The following is a 27,987-nucleotide window of genomic DNA, read 5'->3' as shown; positions in this document are numbered from 1 at the left end:
TTGTTTGTAACATTAGATGATGCACCGTGTGGGTCATCACTGGGTAACTAATGCCTGTGTCTCATTGGGTTGGGCCCTGTACAAGGTGGTGGAGCTGCCTGTGTTGCTAGAAAAGCACTCCCAGGTGTGGATATAGAGCATTTGCCGCTGATCCGGGCTTCTGGAATCTTCCTCTTTAGACGGGAAGCATTTTAATGTTAATCAGAAATACCTCCAGAGGATTCAGGAAGCTGTGGATGTGAAGAAAGCCTGTGAGGGACCAGCATGGGAATCCTATACTCTGAGGTATGTAATCTTTCTGAAAGTAAAACGGTGTTAAAAACTGCTCATGTTTTTCAAATGGAGTGACTTCCTATCCCTGTTAATGTCTCCTTTCTTTTTGTTTAACTTTCTGTGAGAGCAAGTCAAAACAAAGACCGGTGTGTTACTCTTTCTGGTATTTTTCATATCTTAAGGCAAACTGTTTGGAAATTCAAAAATGTCAGCTACATGTAATTAGAAAGGAATACAACACATTTAGAATGTCCACATGTTTGCAGGGGTAATTTGGACATTGCAAAAATGGAATTTGAGGCATGTTTTTCTGATGTCAAACATCCAGAGGAGAAGCAAAAATTGTACCTGACTGGATTTTCTAAACATATTAAAGACGGACTGGTTCTTTTATGGAAACACATGTACCGAGTAACACTTTTCAGATTGCATTTGAAAGGAAATTCACCTCTAGTAATTATTAATAAAGACTTTCTCTGTATAGAAGAGAAATAAAACCAACAGGTTTTTAAATATATTTTTGAGTTCTTTCTTTTCATGTCTGATGAATAAAGAAAATGCTTTGCCTTGTATTGAAAGTAACCTATTAGAATCAAATTGATTTTTAAGTACATTTCAAAGGAGTACAAGTGATTAATGATTAAACAGGCACAGGAGATGTGATGACATTATTATTCACTGTTTTCTCTAACACTTTAACCGGTTAGTCTGCATTTCATTAGGCATGCTCAGCAGAACCTGATCGGGTGGTTCATGTAGTACTAGATGCAATTTCTCTCCAATTGCAGTTATTTTAATGCCATTTGTGTGTGCGTGTATGATTAGTGTATAAGTCTCAGTATGTTGTGCCCAGTGACTTTGGCCTGGTGAAAAGCTCACGTAGATGAAAAGGACAACACTTGTAATGCTCTAAAATGCTGCTCTAGAACTCTCAAACTTTAGATTGCCTAAGTGTCCGAGAGAAAAATATTGTTTAAAATGCAGTTTCAAGTGCCTCCACCCCAGAGAGTCTGTTTCACTCAGTCCGTGGTAGTGTCCAGAAACCTACTTTTGGAAGAACACCCTGGTGGTTCTGATGTAGGTGATCAGTTTACCACCAGTGGAAGAGAAACACTGCTCTGGGCTAGTGCTTTTCAAATTTTAATGTGCATACCCATCACCCCAAGATCTCTTTTAAATCTTGTTTAAATGCAGATCGTTATTCTGTTGGGCTGAGTGGGGCCTAAGATTATGCATATCAGATCCTTGATGCTTATGCTGTCGGTCCACACACCACACTGTGTGCAGCTACTGGTTAGCTGGGCTTCAGTCTAGGCCCCGGAAATAATTACGTTTAAAAAAGCCTTTGCGTGAGCAGTGCAATTGTTTGTTTATTGTGTGTTAATTTGGCAAGTGGTCGAGGCAAGGCAAGGCAAGGCAAGACATGTTGAATTACTTACAAGTATCAACAATGAAAATATGCCCATAAGTGGAATATATGCTTTACTTTCAGGTATATTGAGGACAATGCAACTTTGATTTACTATGATATTTATTTATTTATAATATTTTATTGTTGTTCAAGTACAGTTGTCTCCATTCCCCACCCCCGCCACTACTCTCCCCTGCCCCACCTCCCATCCCTAATCCTGCCTCCCCTTTGGCTTTGTCCATGTGTCCTTTATACATGTCCCTTGATGACCCTTCCCCTTATTTCCCCCATTATCCCTCTCCCCTCTCCCCTCTGGTTACTGTCAGTTTGTTCTTTATTTCCATGTCTCAGGCTCTATTTGGTTGCTTGTTTGTTTTGTTGATTAGGTTCCACTTATAGGTGAGATCATATGGTATTTGTCTTTTACCCCCTGGCTTATTTCACTTAGCATAATGCTCTCCAGTTCCATCCATGCTGTCATGAAGGGTAGGAGCTCCTTCTTTCTCTCTGCTGCATTGTATTCCATCATGTAAATGTACCATAGTTTTTTGATCCACTCATTCACTAATGGGCACTTAGGCATTTTTCAGCACTTGGCTGTTGTAAATTGTGCTGCTGTGAACACTGGGGTGCTTAGGTTCTTTTGAATAGGTGTTTCAGGATTCTTAGGGTATAATCCCAGCAGTGGAATTACCAGGTCAAAAGGCAGTTCTATTTTTAGTTTTTTGAGGAAATTCCATACTGTTTTCCATAGTGGCTACAACAGTCTACATTCCCACCAACAGTGCACTAGGGTTCCCTTTGCTCCACAACCTCGCCAGCACTTGTTGTTTGTTGATTTGTTGGCCATTTTGACAGGTGTGAAGTGGTGTATCATTGTGATTTTAATTCTCATCTCTCTGATGGCTAGTGATGCTGAGCATTCTTTCATATGTCTCTGGACCCTCTGTATGTCCTCCTTGGAGAAGTATCTGTTCAGGCCTTTTTCCCATTTTTTAATTGGATTGTTTGTCTTTCTGGAGTGGAATTGTGCGAGTTCTTTATATATTTTGGAGGTCAGACCCTTGTCCAAGTTTTCATTGGCAAATATATTTTCCCACATGGTTGGTTCCCTTTTCATTTTGCCGATGTTTTCTTTAGCTGTGCAGAATCATTTTAATTTGATGTAGTCCCATTTGTTTATTCTTTCTTTTATATCCCTTGCTCTAAGGGACCTATCAGTGAAAATATTGCTGTGTGGAATATCTGAGATTTTCCTGCCTATGTTCTCCTCTAGGACTTTTATGGTGTCATGACTTATGTTTAAGTCTTTTATCCATCTTGAGTTTATTTTTCTATATGGTGTAAATTGGTGGTTGAGTTTCAATTTTTTTTGCATGTAACTGTCCAGATCTCCCAACACCATTTGATGAAAAGGCTATTTTTTTACTCCATTTTATGCTTCTAACCCCTTTGTTGAATATTAACTGAGCATAGAGACATGGGTGTATTTCTGGGCCCTCTATTCTGTTCTGTTGATCCATGTGTCTGTTCTTGTGCCAGTACAAGACTGCTTTGATTATAGTGGCCTCATGATATCAGGTATTGTGATCTCTTCTACTTTGTTCTTTCTCAAAATTGCTGCAACTATTTGGGGTCATTTATGGTTCCATATACATTTTTGAATTGTTTGTTCTATATCTGTGAAATATGCCATTGGTGTTTTAATAGGGATGATTTACTGATATTTTAAAAAAACAAATACAATAAACACACACACAAAACCCTAATTTACCTAGAAGGTCATAGGTAATTATTCAAAACTCCTAATTAATATTGTAGCAAAAATAGTCTAAGGTAATGTTGAAACAAATGTGGCCATGAATCTCAGAATCATAAGTAGAAGTGAATTCTAGGCTCTTCCATTTAATTCTGCTCACTGTTTACTACTTTTGCACCAGCAATATGAAACACCTGAAAACTCAGTCATTTCCAGAGAGAAAATTGTTTACTTTTTTTCAAAAATAATGCCTAAAATATCAGAATTCCTTTTGATACCAGCTTTTCCTCCTCCTCCTCCTTCTTGTAAAAATAGCCATAAATGATGGTATGTAAAGGTACATGCAAAACTACTTTGAGTAGTAGGTTTGTTTTAAGAGTGAGTGTTGAATCTTCCAGCATGACAGCTTGGTGTGGATGCTGTTTGTGGAATGGCTGTGTTGGTGTGTGTTTATTCTGCTGCCTCCTTATACTCCAGCAGCCCTGAACCTAGGATATATCCCATTAGTGTAAGGGGTGCCCTCACCAAACTCCCTGCAGAGATTATCCAGTTTGGCTGATGGGTTTAGACATGTCTCATTTTCAGTTTTCAGATTTCATGGTATGCCAGAGCAATGGATTTTAGAGCTACACTGGTTCTGCCAAAGATTTAGAAAATCATTAATATCCCCGCACATCAACTTCTTTATACTTGGACCAAGACTCTGTGCTGTTAAGTGTCCAAAATTAGAATAATCTGACTACAGTGATGGATGAAAAAGAAACAGTTGAAGAGAAATGGGGTCTTTTAGGTTGGAGGAAAGCTGAGGTTACTTGTTCCAGTTGCATTGGGGAATTACAGGTGAATGGGAAAAAAAAAGAAAGAGAAAGCTTAGCCTCACCCTCTGGTGTTCTGATGCAGACGATCTGAGGTGAAACCCTCTGTGCCACCCATCCATCTATCATTTAAAAAAGGTTGAGGGGCTCTGGAGTAATCTGTCAAATATTTGAACATAATCTACTCTTCTGACATGTACCAGTCTCTCACTTGTCCTACACTAATTACTTGGCATTTCCTTGGTGTAAAGATCATAAACCACTAAATAAGAACAGGACAAGAAACATCCAGTCCTGCCCCATTCCCTTGAAGCAACTATTTTTATTTAAACTTCTAGTTAAGTTCAACTTGCCACTTGGCATGTGGGAAGTCCTCTAGATTGGTAGAGGTTCAGTATACTTGTAAAGCCCTATGTAGGGGAGGCAAAGAATCCTTTTTTGCTTTACTCACCTCAGGTGCATTGGCTGGGGCCCTGTAAAACAGACCGACAACAGAAAGATTAACAGGAGAAAAACAAACAAGTTTAGTCACACCTGTATCATGTGTACATGGGATAAGTAACTCAGTGCGTGGTTAGAACTTGGGCTCACATAGCATCTTAACAATAGAACAAGGAATTTTTAGTGGCAAAATACAGGAAATGGACTTCGAGTTTCTAGGAGTGGCAAATTATGGGAAGGCAGAAATACAGGGGAGCTAATGAAAGATAAAGGCTAGTTAATACATTTTATTATGTAGATTCCTTTGGCATCTTCTTTGGGCAAACAAGGGTAACTTTTGTCCTTTCCATTAAAGAGGGAAGGGGGAACTCCTTCACATATTTATGTCCTGCTTTTAGCTAAGCGGGGGTAGTGTAAAGAGCTTTCCTGTATCAACTTCTCAGTTGCCTTTAGCTCATAGTATTTGTTATGCAGAGAGGTGTATTTTGGGTTGAATGTTCTGCTACCCTTCAGAGCCTTGCATGGCTAATAGTTATGATATGCATATATGATATCATATTTTGGTATTATATATGCATGATATATATTATAATATTTTAAAAATTGAGGTATAATTGATACAACATTATGTTAGTTTCAGGTATAAAATGTAATGATTCAATATTTGTACATACTGTACAATCATCTCCACAATAAGTCCTGTTAACATCTATCACCATATAGAGTTATAATTTTTTTCTTGTGACAAGAACTTTCAAGATCCATTCTCCTAGAAACTTTTAAATATTCAATACAGTGTTTTTATCCACCGTTGCCATGCTGCACATTATATCCCCAGGACTCATTCACTTTATAACTGGAAATTTGAACCTTTGACCTCAGATAACTACCAATCTGCTCTCCATATTCATGTGCTCCACTTTTTGTTCATTTGTGTTTTTTTTGATTCCACATGTAGGTGAGATCATACAATATTTATCTTTTCCTGTCTGACTTGTTTCACGTAGCATAATGCCCTCGATGTCCAGCCGTCTTGTCACAAATGGCATGGTTTCCTTTTTATGGCTGAATATTATTCCATTGCATGTGTCACATTTAAAAAAAAAACTTCACCCAATGATGTATTTATTGATTTTAGAGAGAGAGGAAGGGAGGAAGAAAGAGAGAGAGACATCCATGTGAAAGAGAAACATTGATCGATTGCCTTCCATATGCGCTCCAACCAGGGATCGAGCCCATATCCTAGATATGTGCCCTGACTGGAAATTGAACCCATAAACTTTTGGTATATGGGACCATGCTTCAACCAACTGAGCCACCTGGCCGGGGCTGTGCCACACTTTTTTTATACATTAATTTATCAATGGACATTTACATTGCTTCCAATATGTTTTTTAAAGTGTATATTGTTTTATTGTTTCAGTATTTTTTAATAAATGCATTTTGATTTTTTAAAAAGATTTTTATTTATTTATTTTTAGAGAGGGAAGGGAGGCAGATAGAGAGAGAGAGAGACAAACATCAATGTGCGGTTGCTGGGGGTCATGGCCTGCTATCTGGGCATGTACCCTGACTGGGAATCGAACCTGTGACACTTTGGTTCACAGCCCGCGCTCAATCCACTGAGCTATGTCAGCCAGGGCTCAATATGTTTTTTAAGAAAGAAGGAGAAAATGAGGGAGCATCTCAAGAGTTGGGCCTAGCACCTACAATAGAGGATATGCTTAGAGCTCAGCAAAAGAACTTAACTGAGAATAATCAACCTCAGTTATGTAAGCTGGACTTCTAAACACGGTTGATTCATTTAAACCCTTATCAAACATATTTATGTTAATATTATTTACAATATGTTCATACATTAACAAACACTTAGTGAGGGTATTATATACCTGGCTATGTTCTAAACACTATATGTGTATTAACAAACTTCATACAACAACAAATGTATCCTTACTTTACAAATGAAAAAAATGAAGCAAAGATAGTTTAAGTAACTTGCCAAGAGTTATGCAGCTAAAAAGCACTTAATGGCTGAAGAACAGAGGCTGGGACATGAGACCTATGTTTGTACATTCAGGGAAATTCTGCTTATGTCACTGATGAACTCACTAAGTCCTTTCTCTACTTGTTGTCTCAACAGGGGTGCCATGCTCCAAATAGGAGTTGTTCTTAACCACCCTGCTGTTCTTCCCATACTCCTCTCCACTAGGGTACACTCTTGCTCTTTCCCTCAGTGAAAAAAATGGGGTAAATGAAATCCAGGTCCCAGTGAGGTACATTCTACTCCTATGTTGCAGATGAGAAGTATTATACTGCAAAGTATTGCAAAACATGGGAAAAAGGGAGGATGCATAAGAACGTAAAGAAATTAGGAATTCGCCTTGGCTGGCATAGCTCAGTGGATTGAGCACGGGCTGCGAACCAAGGTGTTGTAGGTTCGATTCCCAGTCAGGGCACATGCCTGGGTTGCAGGCCATGGCCCCCAACAGCTGCACATTGATGTTTCTCTCTCTCTTTCTCCCTTCCCTCTCTAAAGAATAAATAAAATCTTAAAAAAAAAAGAAATTAGGAATTCGTGTTTAGCAGACCTATAGAATCTTCTATAGACACTTGACAGGTGGGGAAACAGGCTTTAAAAGGAATGTCTTGATGATCATATCATAATGATGTATCTCTTTAGACTTTGGGAAGGTCTAATCATAAGGCTATCTAAGAATAGAGGGATATATAACATGCAACATGCATGTGTACACATGCAACATACACATAACATATATGTACATGCCCCCCCACACACATACTATTAATATTAATATTTTAGGAATGAATCTATTTTTCATATGTTGCTATAGAAAAAGGGCACATAGTTCAAGGAGCAGAGGGGTTGTTTTGAAATATAGAGTATTCAGACAGCACAATTTAGGTTGAGCAGGGCTTATTGGGGTAGCTGGTATAGTAGAGGGGAACTCAGGGAAGACAGAATGAGTTGTGACTAGTGGAAAGGCTATTGGATTAGAAATCAAGAAAACCTGTAATTTAGTTCTGATTGTGCCAGGAAGTCTATGGGACTTTGGGGAAGTCATTTAACCTGTCTGAGTTATAGTTCCAATATTTATAAAACAAGAGAGCTGGGTGAGATCTTGTTCAGCACTGGACATAATGTCTTTCCATAATATGGAAAAAGAAAATGCAAAGTAATTGGAAAAAAATTACCCCCCCTTACAGGCTTGCTGGCTCTTTCTTTGGGTAAAGACTGTCCCAAACAGAGGAGATGAATGTAGGAAGAATGTGAAGCATGAAAAGTTGGGTCTCTTGTTGGAAGAGAACCAGTCTGCTGGAGTAGCTCCTGAGAATGGTTTCTTATTTCTCAGAGACACGAGGATCATTTTCCACCCATTGGATGGGCAAGAGGCCACAAGTTGAGAATATACTCTGTGGATGTGAGTAATAGGCCCAGTGTACATTGCTGATGAGAGAATAAATGGTACAAACCCTGGGAAAGGCAATTTGCAACATCTGTCAAGATTACAAATACCTACCCTTTTTACCCTACCAATTCTAATTCTGGGCATTTGTCTTATAGGAATACTAACAGATTTCCAGAATATGTTAGAACAGCAAATATGGAAGGTACCAAAATGCCTGTCAAAAGATGATTTTTTTTTGGTTAAACAAATTAGGTTACCTACATGTAATGCAATATAACTATAAAACAACATTTAGGATGCACTTTATGTAAAAAACCCTTTGCTAAGTTAAAAAAGCAGTATTAAAAATGCTAAGAGTGTGCTCTCATTTGAAATAAATAAGAATAGAGTAGATAAAACTATATATTCACCTTTGTTCTTCATATCTTTTATTAAATGAAGAGACAGCTGTAAGAATAAACAAGGCAGCTCTATTAGTAAGAAGACAGGAGTAATAGTGAGGCTTTTATTTGCATATCTTTTCAGTGTTTTAGATTCAAAAACTTGTGGATGTAACAATTTTTTATGGTCTGAATGCTTGTGTCCCTACAAAATTTGCATGTTGAATCCTAACCCATAGGTGACGGTATTAGGAAGTGAGGACTTTGGGAGGTGATTAGGTCCTAAATGTACAGTCCTCATGAATGGAATTAGTACCCTTAAAACAAGAGGTCCCAGGCTCCAAAGGGGCCCCTCACCCCCTCAGCCGTGTGAGGAGACATTGAAAAGACAGTCCTCTGTGAACCAGAAAGCCCTCACTGAACACTGAAATTGTTGGCACCATGATTTTAGACTTCCAGCCTCTAGAATTGTGAGAAATAAATGTATGCTGTTAATAAGCCATAAACAGAAAATAAGATGCTGGTTCTATTGGAATAACTGAGTGGTTTATGAAGGGTGTTTTGGTCACAGCAGTTCATCCAGGGGCAGGCAATGAGAGGCTGCAATGTCCACACAGATTTAGAGACAAATAGAACTGACTAAATATTGACTTGCTTTTTGTTATCACCATTCTTTGATTATTCTAAATCATGTAAGTTCGGCGTGGTCCTCCCCACCCTTGGGTGGCCACTGCTGGACAGGAAGCCCTGGTGCCCAGGAGGCAGTGAGAGTGGCAGGAGCCGCAATCGGGGAGACTGTCAGGGCCAGATCTCTCAGGCCCTGCAGGCCAAGATGAGAAATGCTGACTTTATGCTGACTATTCTAAACACAATGGAAAGCAACGGAAGGGTTTTAGGAAGAGGAATAATATAACCCAGTTAAGGTTTAAAATGTTGCCGGGCTAGCTGTGGAAGAACAAACTGGTGAGCTGCAAGAGGGAAAGCCGGGAGCCTGGAATAAAGCTGTCATATTGGTGGTCGTATTAGGCTGGTGGATGAATTTGAGATAGATTTCAGCCTCAGCGTGATGCAGAATATGGTAATTACCCATGGGACTGTCTACTGGGTTTTGTTCATCTCTGTATCCCTAGAGCCTCACACAGTATCTGGTGAATATTGGGGGCTCAAGTTCTTTTAAACTGAATTGAAGAAAATAACCAAGGGTTATAGAAGATTCTGGAACCTTTGTGGGTAGGGTTCATGATGACTCAGTACATAAGGGAGTGTGAAGATGGGAGAGTCATGGTAGGTTGAAACACTGGTTCTTGAGTGGGGCAGACTTGGATATGAATTCCAATTCTGCTTCTTACTAGTTATTTACAGCTCTGAGCCTCAGTTTCCTCATTGGCCAGTTGAGGTCATAACTATCTCCACACCAAGATTGCTGTGGGGTTAAATGATATGTTGGTGAAGTGCTTGGTAGCTGTGTAGCTGTCATGTCAGAAAAAATTCATATTCAGTAGCTATTATAGCTATCCGTCTTTTACTGTTATTTGTAATTTCTCTCCCAAACAGAGTTAGTGCAAAAATACCTGTTTTGGTCTGTTGAGTGTTTGGAGACACTACTTACTAAGAGTTCAAATGCTGGTCCCTTTCCCAGCTCACCCCTCAGGAAGGTCAAGGCAGACGGTACAGAGAAGTCTTGAGACTATGCGTCAGTTCCTGTTGGAGTCAGGTGACTCCATGCCAGTGCTGGCCGGAGTCAGCTGGCACCGACTGGAACTGATTTGTTGTGAGAGCTGAGTTTGCCCAACTCCAAATTCAGTGACCTCTCCTTGGTAGTTTGAAATCGAGGAAGTGGGAGTGGAAGTAGTCACATCACTGAAACTGACAAACACAGCAGAGAAGATTTTCTTCACAGCGCCCCCCACGCCCCACCTCTTTGCCTGGCACTTTACCTGTTTGGTGGTCTGAGGTACTATTTTAATAATATAGGCATATCTGAGCTGCTTGCCATGATAGATGTCTGCAAAAGATGTCTGCAAATTTCTCCTTCCCACCCAACTTTTCAATATTATTTCCCCTGAAGTGTAGCAGGTCCTCCCCAATTCTCAGTGCAAGGAGCAATCAGGTGCATCCTTGCCTGAGGCTCTGAGGACTTGATACGTTACACATTAATATCATTTAAAATGTTCATAACAATTTCTGAGGAGGGTTTGTTGATTTTTGAAGCAAAATGATTCTAGTAAAGAGCCTCGTGTGCTAATGAGGTATCTTCCCAGAAAAGGAAAGAAGATATCTCTTTTCTTCTAAAAATTAAGAAATCTTAGGGAAAAATAATAAACACTTGATAGATTTTTTAAATTTACTCTTTGTTGTATTTTTCCCACTACCATTTAGTTCCCTTATGCTCCCCAGCAATCACCGCAGTGTAGTCCATGTCCATGAGTCCTTTTTCTTTTTGCTCAGCCCCTCTACCCACTAGCTATCATCTGCTCTGTCTCTGAGTCTGTCTCCATTTTCCTTGTTAGTTCAGTTTGTTCATCGGATTCCATATATGAGTGAAATAACGTGGTATTTGACTGTCTGGCTTATTTCACTTATCATAATGTTTTCCAGGCCCATCCATACTCTCACAAAGGGTAAAATGTTTCTTCTTTTTTTACAGCTGAGTAGTATTCCATTGTGTAAGTGTCCCATGGTTGTTTTATCCACTCATCTACTGATGGACACTTGGGTTGCTTCCATATCTTGGCAATTGTAAATAACCCTGCAATGAACAGAGAGGAGGGGTGCTTAGTATGATCTTTGGAATTAGCGTTTTGGGTTCTTTTGGATATATTCCCAGAAGTGCGATTCCTGGATCAGTAGGCAGATCCATTTTTAAGTTTTTTAGCTACCTCCCTGCTGCTTCTCACAGTGGCTGTACCAGTCTGTATTCCTATCACAGTGCAGAAGTGTTCCCCTTTCTCCATGTCCTCCCCAGCACTTGTTGTTTGGTGGTTCATTGATGGTAGCCATTCTGACAGGTGTGAGATGATGTCTCACTGTGGTTTTAATTTGCATTTCTCTGATGATTAGTGATGTTGAACATCTTTTCATATGTCTGTTGGCCCTCTGTATGTCCTCTTTGGAGAAATGTCTATTCAGGTCTTTTGCCCTTTTTTAAAAAAAATTTGTTGCTGTTCAATTACCGTTGTCCTCATTTCCCCCCATTGCTCTCCCTTTCCCTGTCCACTCTGTCTTTCCCACATTCAATCCTCCTCCTTGTTGTTCTTGTCCATGGGTTCTTTATACATGTTCCTACTTTTTAATTGGGTTGTTTGTGGTTGGTTTTTTTTTTTTTTTGGTGTTGAGTTTTGTAAGTACTTTATAAATTTTGGACATTAACCCCTTATCTGATTTGCACGATTAACTCCAGCCTTTTCTTTCTGACTCATTTCTTCACTACTGCAATTTTTAAAATTTCTTAGTAACTTTTTTCTTTCAGACAATAAAAGCACAAGGATTTTTTAAGTTTGTCTTTGACCCACTTCACCTTTATATAACATGAAGGAAGGTCCCAGCAGTGACTGGGTCATGAGGGACGGCAGCCGTCAGGGGAAAATCAAGGTAGACACAAGTTATTCCTTCTCTCCAGTCTCCCGCTCGCCCGTCCAGCCCATCCTCCTTGGTGTCTTCACTTAGATCTCCTGGTGATCTGTACTGCAGTCTCCTTATTTCCTGTTTATCACTGCCGTGTTATGCCCATTGCTCAATTTCTTACTTGAAGTCCTTGCTACATCCCTTTCTCTACCTTCGCACATTTGTCCACTGTACTCCAGGACACACTTCCACCTCCCTTGATGCGGCAGCACAATTTCCCCTTCTTTCTCTGCCCTGGGGTGATCCTCAGTGACCTCGATATCCACAAAGCTTCACTCTCCTTTCTTGACCTCTGTCTCTACGCCAAATCAGCCTCTCGACATGGCCACTCTGTCTGTAGCACTTACAATTTGTTACCTCTTCCTCCTGTCCCAACTTCTTAACTGGCCCCAATTCCCGCTAGATCACATGCACTGACTCTGCTCGGATCCGTCTCTGTTTCTACCTCCTTGTCTTGCTCTTTTTTTCATCAAATCTACCAGTCTCAGCCTGGTTTGCATATGCTAACCATCCAGTCTAAATTCCGTGGTGAACTACTCTTCTCTTATACCCTTGCCTGTCACACATTTTCCAGTCTTTGCCCTTTGTCGTCTTCATTTTCTCCACCCTACTCTGACAATAGGTTTGCTAAAGAAAATAACAAACCTGTGCGGCAGGCTCAGCCCACTGTAACTTCTTAGTGTATTTTTATAACCATCAAGCAATTTCGTATTTTTATTCATCTCATGTAGACACTTTCATTATGACCATCCCAAATATTTCCCACCATGATGAAGAGCTTCTTCCACTCTTGACTCAATTCCCTCTCCTCTGTCATTAGCCCCATTCATCTATGTAAACATAATTACTATTTACTGAGTTACATGTCTTCCTATTTATGATAAATGTATGTTGACCTAAAGCATGAAGATGAAACCTCAGACTTCCAGGCAAAAATATCAGCCAACATAAAGTTCTCTCCACCCCAAAATCTCTTTCTTCCCTTGCTTTGTCCCTAGGCCCAGTGTTGTCATTCTGGTTAGCAAGGCAGTTGCATCCCTTTTTGTTCTCTAGCCTCTCATCTGTCCACTCTCTTTTGGGGCAGTTATCTCCTTCTGCATAACCACCCCTGCCCATCGTCATGGGCTCCTTATGCTTTAATAATTATAAGCATAGCTGACATTAATTGAGGGTTTATTGTGAGTCAGATCTGAGCTAAGGGTTTCATACACACAGTCACCTTTAATAGTTCCCCATAAAGAAGATGTGATTATTAAATGGAGAAGGAAGCAGAGAATTTAAATAACTTGTCTGAGTGACTGTTACGTGGTAGAGTTGAGACTGAAACTTAGAAATTTGCTTCCAGAGGCTGTTCTTATAACCCCTTGACTTTGCATACGAACATGCAGAATGTTGGCTGGACCCTGCCACTCCCCTCCTTGTACTTGCAACCTCACTCTTAGCTTTCACTGCCGGAGTTACCACAGATTTCTCTCCAGCCACATCCTCTAACTCTTCACAGACCATGCACTCAGGCCCTTGTCTTCTGCCTTATACCCCACACCCTATAAAAATTGATCTCTAAATGGTCAGTAATGTTCAAATCCAGCACTTTTTCCTTGTACAGTATGTCATTCTCTTGACTCTGTACCTATTTTCTTCTGGGCCATATATGTTTCTAGTTTCTCCTGCAACCTCTCTGACCACCACATCTTTACCTCTTGGAAGATACTGCAAATTCTATGTCAATTTGGAGAAAAGTCCTGGTTCTATAACCAAGAAGACTGGGACACCAACAGGCTAGTGCAGAAGATGACTGATCAGTCTCCTGAGACTGTAAGCTGTAGCTTAATTTTGGGTGCAAATGAAACCAAAAAGTGTCAAACAGAGTCCTGTAGCCAGAAGACATTTTGAAGGCTATTTTAAAATTACCTGAAGTAATTAGAGCCAGAATGTATGCATTCTGGAGTCATTCATTTTGACTGGCTTCCTAGCACCGTCAGCTATGAGCTGTGTGACTTTGCAAGGAAGGCAGCCTCCCTCAGTTTCCTCTGCACAAAATGGCTCTAACAATACTACAGGGTTATAGTACAGGGTTAGCCTATTGGGCTGTTGTGAGGGTTAAATGAAATAAATGAGTGCTCAATGAAAGCTCATTATAATTTATTCATTTGCTTATTTGCTCAGCAAATATATATCAAATGCCCGCTTTGTGTCAATTGTACACTGGCTGCTAGGGAGACTGTTCTCCAAGCACAGACACAACACCTGCTCTCATGGAGTTTATGGTCTAGTTTGGGAGAAAGCTGTTAATAACACTCATATTCATTCACTTAGGTCAAGGGTACCAATAGGGAGTGGTGGGAGATGAAGTTGAAAAGACAGAATTTGTAAGATTTGAAGGATCATGTGTGCCAGCTTGGGGACAGCATCCCAATCTGGTTGGTCACCACTGAAGGTTTCCAGCAGGGAAGTGATATGCAGCTGCTGTTTTTGGAGGATGGGTTAGAACTGAATGAGTAAGGCTAGTAAGTGTGGCCAATTATGGGCTCATTCTTTAGCCATTAGTCTTTGGCGAGAATTATGAAGATCCAAGCTAGTAATTCGGCAGTGAAGTAAGTTGGACAGAAGGGTTCTGAGAGTTATTTCGGGATAGAATTATTATGGTACTTTCCCATGTTCTCACTGGTTTCCTCTACAAACCGACTTCCTCTGAGTTCCAGGACCTGTAGAGGCCAACAGAATGTATACCTCTTCCCTCAGTCCAAATGGACAGTCCCCACCCCTTGCCCCTTTCGCATCCCTAACTTGCCAACTAGCATTTTCCTATAGGCTTTCCTCTCCCTCTCTTGTCAGTGCTTTCATGACACTGAGCTGCCCCCTAGTGGAGACTGATAATTTATAACAGCATAGATTCCCGCCCCGCCCCCCCCCCCCCAGCCCCCGCGGTTTTTATAATTCATGCAACAAATCACTTGTATGTTTAACTGAACCAGGCATATACTTTAATTTTCAAAAACAGAAATTCTATGTTTAGGATTCAAGAAGATTAGGACATATGGAAAGGTAAGATTAGATGAATATCTTAAGTAATATCACCCAAATGGGATTGAGAAAGTACTCAGAAGCATCAGGTGACTATGTAGGAAAACTATCCACCTTTCCCTTTTTCTGCATTAGTTAAGTCCCAGTAGAGATTTTGAGGAGCCCCAAAAAGAGAGGGCTTTATTTTGTGTCCTGTGGGAGAAGGACCCAGTATTGCTAAATCTCTCAATTTTTTAAAGAGAAGCTGGAAAGCCAATTAGTTCATGAAATATTCTAGTTTTTACAATGTTGTACAATAATTTAAAAATTAAAAATGAACTCTGTAGCCACCTGTTTTCAGGTTCTGCATGCTAGACCACCAGTTTCCAAATGGTAGTCCATAATTATTAGTGATCATTGGCAAATTTTTGCTGGTTTATAATAAAAAAAATTTTTTAAAGATTTTGTTTATTTACTTTTAGAGAGAGGAGAAAAGAGGGAGAACGAGAGGGGGATGAACAGCAATGTGTGAGAGGTACATCGGTTAGGTGTCTGTCACATGTCCCCAAGTGGGGACCTGGCCCACGACCCAGGCATGTGCCCTGACTGGGAAGAATTGGCAACCCTTTGGCTCACAGGTTAGGGCTAAATCTACTGAGCCACACCAGTCAAGGCAAATTTTTCTTTTTAAAAAGGACAATGAGATACATTTTTCCATATGGCTAAATATATCTAATATAATGAACTGCTTCCCTCTTGTGATGATATTCTTATATATTTTGTTAAAATAGTCTTGGTTTGGATTTGTATTTTTTATTTAAAATATCTTTTATCTTATGAAATGATGTTATAACTTCTATTGTATTTAATTGACAAAATTAAGAGTTGGTGGCTTTACATTGTTTTATTATATTTAGTTTTGTTGTACTGGTTATTTAAACCTGAGTGTCTGGGCATCACATCGCAATTATGGGTTTAAATAACACTAACCCCAACCCTAGACCCTAGCAGTTGATGTGGAAAAAGTGTTGGGGGGGAGAAATTCAAGGTCTAGAAGTGTGACCATCACAGAATGTGAGAACCCAAAGGAACTTCCGCTTCACTCCTTTATTTGATAACTGAGGGCACAGACTCCTGTTCAGGAACACACTCAGCCCTGGGCACCCAGGAGGCAGTAGCAGAACTGCACTACAGCCCGGTTTCCTAACAGCAGATCCACGGTCTTTCACCTGCCCCAGTCATGACAGTACCTGAGGCCCTGCTGGGCCTGAGTGGTGATGACGCCGGGTACAGGGGAGACTTCAGGGTAACAGGAAGGGGGATTTATGTAACTGAGTTTTAACTGTGAGTTTGAACCCCTGTAACATGCTCATTTCATTCTGGGGCATAGAAATTTTCCCCTTCATCTGCCATTGAGTTGACTTTTCTTTAGGATGTTTCTTTCATGAGTAAGTCTTGGGGTTTAAAAGTATCTTACTTTTAAAAGCTCACTTATTATAATATTTGGCTGTGTTAGAACATGAGCTGATTAGCAAATGTGCCACATGACTCACTCACTGGTCTGTCTCACTGCTGCTTATGGACTCAAGTCTGTGTCCTTTAAAATTGTTTTCTTATTGTCGAGTCTTGTGTGTGTGTGTGTGTGTGTGTGTGTGTCTTATATCCCCAACCTGTGAACAAATTTCACATGGTTAATAGTAATGTAGCTCATACTTTCCTCCCCTACCAACCGTGGCTGACACAGTGTACAGGTTTGACTTTGCTAACAAATTAGAGAATGACTTAAGAAACAATACTAATAACCTCCATAAATTGAGCACCTTGTACATACTAAGCATTATTTTAATTGCTTTTTTTTACACAATTAAAATCAGTCCAAAGATGTTTACTGTTTTGCCTCCCATGTGCCCCATGTTATATGCTGGGGAAAATGTGGCGATTGAATCCTGTAGCCTCTGACCATATGGAGTTTATAGCCTGAAGTTCAGTGCCTTCCCTCACTCACTGCTGCTTCACCCCCTGACTCATGCTAGCCTGAAACACACAGTTATAAATAATTAAGAAAATAGTTACAGTTATGCTAGTTGTTGCAAAGGAGTGCTGGGGTCAGGAAAGATGTAGAAAAGATGAAAATCGAATTATGACATGATGGATAAATGAGCAGTTAGCCAAGTAAAGAGAGGAGAAAAGTGTGTTATTCAGAGATAGCAGTACGGGCAGAGGCCCAGATGGAAGTAACCAAACGTGGGGCACGGAACAAAGGGGAGAAGTCCACAGGGAGAGCAGAGGGAGGGAAGTGGCAAGGTGGCATCTGCTTCAGTCTTGCTGCTAAACTCCCATCATGCTTTGCAAAGCTCTTTATAATGCTTTCTGAAAGACATCTAGTTGCAGTCGATTACATAATTTATTTATACGTTATTTATCTTAAATAGGTCTTTACCCACTGTGCCAAGTTCCTGGAGTACAGGCGGCCATGCATCTTTATCCTATCACCTAGTGCTGCCCTGAACTACTCCAATGTGCCTGTTGTGTCATCTGTAAAATCTTGCTTTTCTGACAAGAATTATCTACCCATGAACACAACACACAATTTCTTCATGGAGTCGAATCAGAACTATTGCATCCATCTATTCACTCATTCCTCCCTGTTATAAACATTTCTGCGTGCCAAGCAATTTAGGAAATCTTAAGAGACTTCTTAGGACTGAGTGTTTTTTCCAGACTTAACACTAGGCATAACTGAGACCAAAAATCCCATTGACAAAGCAATATATTACTCTTAGGAAACCCTTGAATTTTGTTACTGGATAATGATTTTTTTTTCTTCTTTTTGTGGTTTAATTATACTTACATTTAAAAACCTGCTTTTGTTTTTTACTCCGCAGCCCATCTGCCAGGCAGCCTATCAGAATGACTTCGGCCAGGTGTGGCGGTGGGTGAGGGAGGACAGCCACTACATCAACGTCCAGGACGGCTTCAATGGAGACACGCCCCTGATCTGCGCCTGCCGGCGGGGCCACCTCAGAATCGTTTCCTTCCTTTTAAACAGAAATGCCGATGTGAACCTGAAAAACCAGGTAAGGCCAGGACACTGAAGTGGAGAAAGTAATTGACTGTGGTAATTCCCTTCTCCTAGCACCAACGGGGGCTCATGCTTGTAGCTCCTGGTACCAACAAGTTGTATTTTAGAGAGACAACACATACTGAGGACATGTTACTGGGCTAAAAAGCAAAATAAAACATAGTTCAGTAAGCAGACATATTTTATGGTGAACTATGTCCTTGTACTTCTGAAAAGGAAGAGAATAGTTCACTCTTTCGATGGGATAGAACTTCCTTTCTTTGCCTTCTCCTTCCTATGCTTTTTCTCGGCCCCTCTCCCCCTTCTCTGCCAGCTCCTCGCCACTGTTACAGAAGTGACGGGGAAAGATTTCCTGGGGAAAAGTATTGACCTGCTGGTGCTATTTCATTAGCTAGGTTTTTACCTTCTATGTCAATATACTGATCCTTAGAAGGTCCTTTTGTTTGCTTATAGAATGAAAGAATGCTAGTAAAACAAGTTGACAAGGATGAGTAAGCTCATGAACCAGAGGTTACTTGAAGCCAGGTAGAAAAGCATTGAGAATGCAGCATTAGCTGACATGGAGTCTTCAGTCAGGAAGAGCAGAATATGTGTCCGTTGCTGTGAAGGTCCTTTCAGAACCCCTTTGGTTAGCTTCCTGAGCCTGCATCCTAGTAAAGGCAACCTTTAAAGTACCCTGAGTAAACATAAAAAGTCATTATTTGTAGTAATTATGAATGCCTTGTGTTCATTCATGAATATTCAGTGAAGAAAAACAGCTTGTAGGGCCCCACTTGCCCTTTCCAAGTTAGCTTAAAGACCAACCCACTTAGAGCAATAATGTATTATCAGAAAAATAGACCGGTGCTGAACTTTCTTATTTGTGAGATATATATATGAAATATATACATAATTTTATTTTTTATTATTATTATTATCTTTTGCTTGATTGGATTTCAAAGCAAGTCATGCCTGTTCTAAATTGAACAGATCTACAGCTTAGAGTACGACATGATCTCCCAGCTGAAGAACCAGGTGTGTGGAGTTGTAGTGAGAGGGGGTGGCAAAAACAGATGTTGCTGGGTCCACATCCTCTCGCAAGAGACTTACTGTTAGGAAGCTGAGGGAGGGAGACGCCTGCCAACACAAGGACGGGGCTGAGGAGACACCCTTATCTCTGTTTTGCAGAGAACCTGATGCAGCTTCCTGGGATCCTCTCGTGTTACAAATATCCTGGAAAAGACTTTTGCCTGGGTTGGGGCCAGGTCCCCAAATGGGGACGTGTGAGAAGTAATTGGTTAATATATCTCTCACACACTGATGTTTCTCTCCTCTTTCTCCCTGCATTCTGCTTTTTCTAAAAAAGAATAAATGAAATCTTTAAAAAATGTAAAGATAGATAATGATACAGATATACATATATGGCTATACTTTGGTCTGTCAAATTGACCAGGCTTAAAAAAGAAAGCCAAGTGTTGATCAGGAAGGAAGTTTAAATCATTATCATTTTCCTAGAGCACAATTTAGTAGCACAATATGAAAAACATTAAAACTTTTCATGCCTGGAATTATATTTTTAGAAACTTATGTTGAAGACAAATTTAGAAAGGTTGACAAACCTTTAAGAGGGTGTTCGTGTAGTCTTATTTATAGAGATCAAAAGTGAAAAACTCAAATGTCCAACAGGTAAGGTTTAGCTAAATAAATCACAACAGTTCTGGTCAACAGAAAGACAAACATTCTTTACAGTTATAGGTGTATAAACATTAAATGGCATGGAAAATGCACATATTCTAAATGTTAATTTAAAAAAACATATATAATTTTGCAGATGCAGTATGAACCTGCATTTTAAAATTTCAGTTAACTCTGGGCTGTTTGATTAACGGGTGATTTTAAACTCATTCTATTATTAACTTCTGGCCTAGTTTACAAAACTTCTACAGGGAACATGTATATCTTTATATTAGAAAAACGGAAAGACTCATTTAAGAACAGTGCCTCCCCCAAGCAGAAGTTAGCCTCCTTCTTTCCTCTGGCCCTCCCTCTCTCCCCATCGGTTTGGCTGGCGTTCCAGCCACAGCGGCTTTCTGCGTTAGACTTATTTGCGTGTGCTTCTATCTCCCTGCATTGGTTCCGAGGCCCCGTGGTTGACATTCCTTACAATCCCTAGAAAGTTAAGTTTATCACCTGATAAATATTCATGTATTTGAATAATTTAATTGAGTTATTTCCATTCTTCGAACACTCTCTGTATGCATGTAGAAACAGAAAAATTGCCATGTGGTTAAGATTTCTTTAATGAACAAACGACAAAATGGGTAACTGTATACCACTGGTGATTAAGAGATAACTATAGATTTTTATACTGAATTCAGTCCTATGTTTATATCTTGATGTCTTGTTCCCCAAAACTAAAATGTGTGAGAATCCTTCTTCTGATGATTTGTAAAATGTACATTCCACCTGTTACCTTTTCATGGCCCTCTCCTAGCCTCTCCTCTAGACTGTACTCCGTTCAATATTCTAATCAGTGAAAACGTGGCTTTTTTTCAGCAGACATACTCCACAGAAAAACAGGTGGCATGTGCACCATAAAAATGAAAGACAGAAAGTAAATTTTTTGATAAGGTAGTCTTAAAATAGGAAATTTGAAATGAGATATTTTATTCAAGGAGAATTCTTTTCTTAATTTTTAGAAAGAGAGAACCTGCTTGCATTATGCTGTGAAGAAAAAATTTACCTTCTTTGATTATCTCCTCATCATCCTCTTAATGCCCGTTCTGCTTATTGGTTACTTCCTCATGGTGAGTACACTTGTTGAGAGCAAAGGGCCAGTGCACAGGAGCTCTGCAGCATGACTGCTCCAGGCATGCTGGCCCAGTGAGACATAAAGAACTAGTAACAAAATAAGTGCTTGGTTTGTATTTTGTGAATGACATTTCCAACAGACACGTGATGCTGTGAGTGAAGTAAAGCAAGGAGAAAAGTAGCAAATAAATTAATCAATAGTAAAATCATCTGTGCATTGTTTATTTAGGAAAAGCAATGAATCTTGCTTTAGATCTTCTTAAGGAAGCACAAAAGTCCTGAATATTGAAAATAAAATTTCCCCTCCTATGTACTGTTTCTTTTCACTCCTCTTCATAGGGAGAGTTTGTCTTTGGACATATTTTTCTGAGTTTCTGATTGTTAAGGACCTATCCTGGCTGTCAGTTAAAAAACAGAGCCCAGAAAATTTGCAGCCAGCAGCTGACCAACACAAAAATCTTTACACAGGATTTGTGAAGCCCACCTTTCCCTCTGATGAATGTAGTCATGCTTTAATGAGTCTTTGGCATGCAGTAATGTTGTTGAGAAAATAAAGATGTAGCTGGTATAGGAATGCAGTTCTGTTATAAGGAGAAGATGAAACTTGAGTTATGTTGTTGTTTTTTTCATATAAAGTGACAGCTTTGCAATGACTCATTCACACTTTTCCACACGGTTCTCCTGTGGCCAGCTCTTCTTTTGAAAGATGACTCAACAAATGTGTAATTTACTCCAGTTCAATGACCAATCTCCCTTCTCTTTGTAGTTAATGGACTGTGGGTGTTAGTTATTCCTGTTAACATGGGCTCCAGAAGAAGTCTATGAGTCAGAAATGTTATTACCTCCTCTGTTATTTAAATTTTACAGAATTTGAGGAACTGCAATTAAATATGATAACATTGATTTTGATGCTTGGATTTATGGGAGAGAGAAAACTATAATTCACTGATAAACATAAAATCTGCTTATATCCTTGAAAAGTTCTTGAAAAATTAGTTGTGTATTTAGTGAATAACATTTAAATATTTGTAGTTTTGGGGCTGGGGGGATCTGTTGTTGTTCATTTCCAAACATTTTTTGAGATTATGAAGAAGACATCTATGATTAGCAAGTTCATTCAGAATTTGTTGGTGCACAATCTAGCTTTCTAAGACAGTCCAGTGTTGAAAAGCTGGAGGCCTGGGCACAACTACTAATTGTAATCAATAGCCTGGCTTTGATGGCACATGTACCCCGTTTATTAATGGAGCCTGAAATGCTTAATTTGTAACGTATAAAGATTGAATGACATGAGAAGAAATTATAGGTAAAGAGCCCAGAAAGGACTGCGTTACTTCAGAGGAGGGTAGGAGAAAGTCAGTTCGGATGCTGACACAAGAGGAAAGCACAGAGAGAGAGGGCCACTGGATGGAGCTTTCTAGATAATGAAGGTGGACATGCCCTTCTGAGTAGGAAGGGGTGTGCTCCCTCAAGCAAAGAGTTGTTGTGGAGGGGGATGGGGCAGGGGGTAGGATCAATCTGTCCTGTGCTCCGAATCTCACGGGACTAGGCAGGAAAAGTGGATTTCTGAGGAGCCTAGTTAGTTTCATCCTTTTGTTCAGCCAGTCAACACAGACTTATTATGGACCCACTATGTTTTGGCACTGTGCTGGGTGTTAGGGATAAATGGTGAACCCAACAGATGTAGTCCTTGTCCTCCTGAGAGTTACAGGGGAGTGAAAAATGAGCCATTAATCAAATAAAGGCAGGAACACGTGTAAAATTACCATGAAGCGGTGGTACAGGGAGGTGATCAATGTTATGAGTGAAGTGATAATCAAAGAGAGGGATTTTGCATGGCCAGCTAGGCTTGGAAAAGCTTCCTGGAGGAAGAGGGGCTTGGGCTGAGATAGTAAAAATGATTTTTATTATTATGTCATTTTTTTATTACTGAGATATCTAAGGTTACTTTACAAGGTAAAGAGAGGAGGGAGAAGGCTAGACAAAAGGAATAGAATATTCAGTGCAATTATTCTACAGCACTAGGGAGCCTGGGATGTGAAAGACTAACTGAAGGCCTGCGTGCCTAGGGCAAGGCGAGCCAGCAAGTGTGGAGTAAGCCGGCCAGGGACATAAGTGGAGGCCGAAACATGTGCACCCTACCAGGCCAGGCTGAAGCGTTCGCTTTGCCCTCAGAGCAGTGGGACATCATTGGAGAGTTTAGAGCCAGGAAGACAGTCACTGGGCCTTGTTCTCAGTGGGATGTGGTAGGTCTGGAGCGGGGGCCCAGAATTTGCATTTCTAAGTACCCAGGTTCCGGTGCTAGTCCAGGTCCACACTCCGAGAACCCTGGCTTCACCTAATTGATCTTAGGAGGGGATGTAGAGGTGGGGGGGATTTTTAAAAAGATCTTGGACACATAGGGGTATTGGGATTACAATGAAATGTATTGATTGGAATAGTTTAGACATAAGATGAAGAAAATGTTGGTAAATAAACCTTTTGTATGGCTATTTGTAATAGGTGTCAAAGACAAAGCAGAATGAGACCCTTGTCCGAATGCTACTCGATGCTGGCGTGGATGTTAATGCTGCAGACCGTGTAAGTGTGTATTTTTAGTTATTTTGAAATAATATTCAAAATGGTATTTGTAGGTCTTGTACTTGTCACCTGTAAAGTTGCTTGTTTTGTTTTCCTAGACACTTGCATTTCTTTTTCCTTTTTCTTTTCACTGCCAGTTATGTGATCTTGAGGTTGTGTATATATGGCCACTAAACTTGTGGGAATACAATCCTTATTGAATATAGAACATTTAAAAAAACTCTGCTCCACCATGGGTGAGAAGTTAAGGAAGATGAAGGCTCAGATAACCAAACTCTTCCTTGGAAGTTAAGAACCTGGAGTCAGAATGCCTACGATGTGTAAACCTAGGCTTGCCATTTTTTACCTATGTGCATTGTGGCAAGTTACAAAGTTTTCCAGCTTCCGGTTTGCTCATCTGTAAAATGAGGCTATCAGTAACTTATAAGGCTGATTCATGTAAAGCACTTAGCAGAGAGCCTGCCACATGGTAAGTGCTCAGGGAGCATTAGCAGCTGCTACTGTGGCCAAGATCCCAGCCAGCAAAGAGGGCCCCCAAGTGTAAACTAAGGCAAGGTAAGGACAAGGGTCAAGGGAAAATCCAAATGGTGGTAAGCAGTGATGACAATGGGAACAGCCTCAGCTAACTTCTTCCTGTTTATAAACGTAAGGTTTTGCTCTCACCTTTTACAACTGTGCCTCGAATGCATTTTCCCCCTTTCATGGTCCTAATGGGTCAAAAATTTATTTGTAAGGAGCTTTATTTGCTTATTTGATTGAATGAAATTTTGGTTGCCTAGTTCTTTACTGAAAAAATAGGCCAGTCATAATTTGATAAAAAAAATACAATACTCTATTTTAAATCCTTAATTTATGTTGTTTACATCTGTGTGTATATTACCATTCTGTGTTCTGTGATGGAGAAAATGTGCCTATCCTGTTTCTATTAATTATTTACATCATTTTAGTTTGGGTTCTTTTGGTGTCACATGTTTAAATCGATGTAGTTCTCATTTTCTCTCTGTGTGTATATTTATGTGTGTGAGAGAGAGTCGTGAGGGGGGAAGAGTGAGTTTATGAAATGTGTGCTTTTTCTTATTCCAAATATAATTTTTGGATTAATTTGGACTACTACTGTGAATCATCATTTTCTTAGATAACTTTGAAATGTATTACGATGTCATTAAAAATTAAGTAAAAGATAATTCAAAATGTTCAAAATTTTGCTTGTGAACAAAATTTCTCTGGGATATTTTTTTAGTTATCTATGTCTATCTCAGTCTCTAGATAAAGAGTTACATTCCTATGCACACTCATACACAGATGTGCACGTAGGCACAGATTTTTACCACATATTTCAAAAACTACTTATATATCAAGATTCATTTTCCAACTCCAAGTGATGCAGTGTATTATATTTTTTAGACTCTTTATTTCACATGGAAAAATTCAGAGCCAGATTTTCCATTCATCATGCCATCACGTAATAAAAAAAAGAGATTACAACATTATTACCTAGGATTTTAGAGGAGTTTCTAGGGAAAAAGATCCAGAGTTAATTCTGTTAATCTTGATAGTCAAGGATGTTATTTCTTCACTTACTAAAAACATGGTTGTTTGGCTTTGAAAGGCAAAATTTTTAGCACAAATGCCCCAGCTATAAATTTCTTTTGACCTGTAGTTAGTGTTTTAAATTAGTACCAACAGAGTAGATCCACTACTTCATAATACATAGTATCAACTGTAGTAAACCAAGAATGGAGGACTTCTATATATACAAAATGCACTGGTCTTGCAAGTGTGCTGTAGTACTATGAGCACCAGCGAGCGACCTTCTTCAGACTGTGGGAGTTTTAGAGGATGATAGAGGTTGATATCTGCAAAATCACCCATGCGGAGACCCTAAGGGAAAAGATGGTAATGTGATCAAAGCACTGACTGGCCAGACATACAGAATTCTACAAAAAAGGCCTTGGGATAATTCAGCATCAGCTTTTGGAAGAGAAAATGAGAAATGAAGATATTAACAACTTACAGAACATTAGTAATATACATAGTGAGACAGAAAAGACTTTAAGAACAGAAAAACATAGTCCCAGATGGCTGGGACTGTTTGGCTTAGTTGTACCCTACAAAACGTGAGGAGCGCTTGCTAAAGAAGCCACGTGCTGCGGTCTGTAGAGTGTGATGGCTCAGCTATAACGATGATCCATTGTGTTTCAGTATGGCTGCACTGCCTTACATTATGCCTGCGAAATGAAAAACCAGAATCTTATCCCTCTGCTCCTTAAAGCCCATGCCGACCCCACAAAAAGAAACAAGGTAAGACTGTGGACCATGGTTTGTTGTATCTCCAGCAGCCTGATCTTCTAACTTTGGATTTGTGTTGAATTAAATTACCATTGAGTATGATGTTAACAGCAAAATTAATCATCCCCATTAAATATCATATTTTGCCATGTATAATGCGCACCCATGTTTTTGGCCCAAACTTTCAGGAAAAAAATCTTTTGTTTGAATTTTTAATTCAGTTATTTACTTTTACTTAGATACTTGATTTTTTGTATTATAAAGGCATTTTAGCATTTATTTTTGAACATATGGATATCATTATTGCTTTCTGGAGTTACACTTTTAATGCATGAGCATAAATTAAATAATTAAAATCATTTATATAGATATTGAATTAGTACTGCCCATGTATAATGCATATCCCTATTTTCCCCTAAAAAATTTGGGCAACAGAGTGCTCATTATATATGGCAAGATATGATAATTAAGGAATCCTATTACTTTTAAAACAATAACATTTAAAGCCTTTGCTAAGCCTGAATGACAGTCAACCAGCCTAAACTGATAACTGGACTCTTCGTATTGGCATTTGATTCTACTAGAGATAAATAACAATATATTTTTTTCTTTTGGTCAGGATGGTGAGAGTTCCCTGGATATTGCACGAAGATTAAAATTTTCTCAGATTGAATTAATGCTAAGAAAAGCCTCATAATGCCTGTGGCCTCAGATGGAGAAGTAGAAAAAGTTAAAGGACTAGATTCTGTCTGCATCTTGGACTATTGGTCTGTGGGCCACCCAATCTGGGTACTGCCATTTTGTGGGGTCAGTGATGGTTGCCAAGGATGATGTTTTTGAAGACATTTGTAGTCATGTCCTCGCTCAATGGACTTCACCATGGCCCTAAATCTAGAGGACACACTAAACCTGTTGAAATTTCTACTTCGGTCAAAAGGGTGATGCTTTGAATTTAGTCTCTCCTGAAGAAGAGGATCAGTTATCTCAGACAGTGATCTCCTCTTTGCTGTGTGCTCTTAGAAGAGGCTGTCCCGTCTATATCACACCCCAGGAGACACTCTTCCTCTCAGGCCCCTGTAAGTGGTAAGATGAAGAATGCTAGTATGTACATTTGTATAGAATGGTATGTCTATGTGTGTGGTTTGTGATTCACATGTAAATGTTCCTTTGGCAAAACAACTGTGACCAAAACATTTGTCAGTTGTCAGTGGTGGCAGTTTTACACATAACTGTAATTGGCAAATGCTAAACCCAAGGCTTTTCTTTTTTTCCTGGAGAATCACTTCACCAGCACATTGCTAAACAATTTGCCGTCAGTTTACACACACACACACACACAAAAGCCATCTTGATTTTGAGTAAGATTATGTAACTATCAATATGTTTGTTTAAAAATATCGCTTGTGAATGCAAGGCAGCTATTGAACTTGTGAATTCTGTTTATTATATTGATAAAATTTTAAATATTACTGTAGTTTTGGGGAGGGGTGGCGGAAAGGCAGAAAACTGTACTTGAACAACAATAAAAAATAATAATAAAAGAAAACCTAAAAAATAAATAAGTAAATATTACTGTAGTTTATTTAGATAAAGTATTCCTACATAAGAAAGAGCTATATAATGAGATAGTATCTGAGTTATACTTCTAGATGAAAGAGAGAATATCAAAATATTTGTCCAACTCCTTTGTCAGTAAAACAGTGAAAAAGTATATTTTTAAAATGATTAAATTTGCTGTGGCTGGTATAGCTCAGTGGATTGAGCACCAGACTGTGAACCAAAGGGTCGCTGGTTCAATTCCCAGCCAAGGCACATGCCTGGGTTGCTGGCCGTGTCCCCACTAGGGAGCACGAGAGGCAACCATACACTGATGCTTCTTTCCCTCATTTTCTCTCTCCCCTCCCCTCTCTCTAAAAATAAATAAATAAAATCTCTTTAAAAATTCTTAAAAATGATTAAATTTATAAATAAAAAATGAAGTGTGAATTTTTTATTTAAAAAAATTTTGAATTATATTCTATTAATTATGCCATTACAGTTGTACCAATTTTTCCCCCTTTGGCCCCCTCTACCCAGCACCCCTCACTCCCTCAGGCAATCCCCACACCATTG

The 27,987-nt window shown here is 39.5% G+C and overlaps 1 protein-coding gene across 1 annotated transcript; it reads left to right on the top strand.

Moving 5' to 3' along the window:
* Positions 1-27,198, top strand: ANKRD22 (ankyrin repeat domain 22). Its single transcript, XM_036026962.1, has 6 exons — positions 1-285; positions 18,020-18,211; positions 20,895-21,002; positions 23,509-23,586; positions 25,789-25,887; positions 26,495-27,198. Exons 1-6 carry the CDS (start codon positions 265-267, stop codon positions 26,570-26,572), a joined length of 576 nt encoding a protein of 191 aa, XP_035882855.1. The 5' UTR covers positions 1-264; the 3' UTR covers positions 26,573-27,198.
* Positions 27,199-27,987: the final 789 nt, after the last annotated feature.

The sequence above is a fragment of the Phyllostomus discolor genome, chromosome 5 (assembly GCF_004126475.2).
Source record: "Phyllostomus discolor isolate MPI-MPIP mPhyDis1 chromosome 5, mPhyDis1.pri.v3, whole genome shotgun sequence".
Taxonomy (NCBI): Eukaryota; Metazoa; Chordata; class Mammalia; order Chiroptera; family Phyllostomidae; genus Phyllostomus; species Phyllostomus discolor.
Note: the sequence above shows the minus strand (reverse complement) of the source record. Positions and strands in the feature narration are given on the sequence as shown.

Bases quoted from the DNA above. Each gene is read 5' to 3' on its own strand.
- ANKRD22 (XM_036026962.1), top strand. From the start codon at position 265: ATGGGAATCCTATACTCTGAG. The intron at 21,003-23,508 runs GTGAGTACACTT...TATTTGTAATAG, and splicing joins TTATTGGTTACTTCCTCATG to GTGTCAAAGACAAAGCAGAA. The intron at 23,587-25,788 runs GTAAGTGTGTAT...ATTGTGTTTCAG, and splicing joins ATGTTAATGCTGCAGACCGT to TATGGCTGCACTGCCTTACA.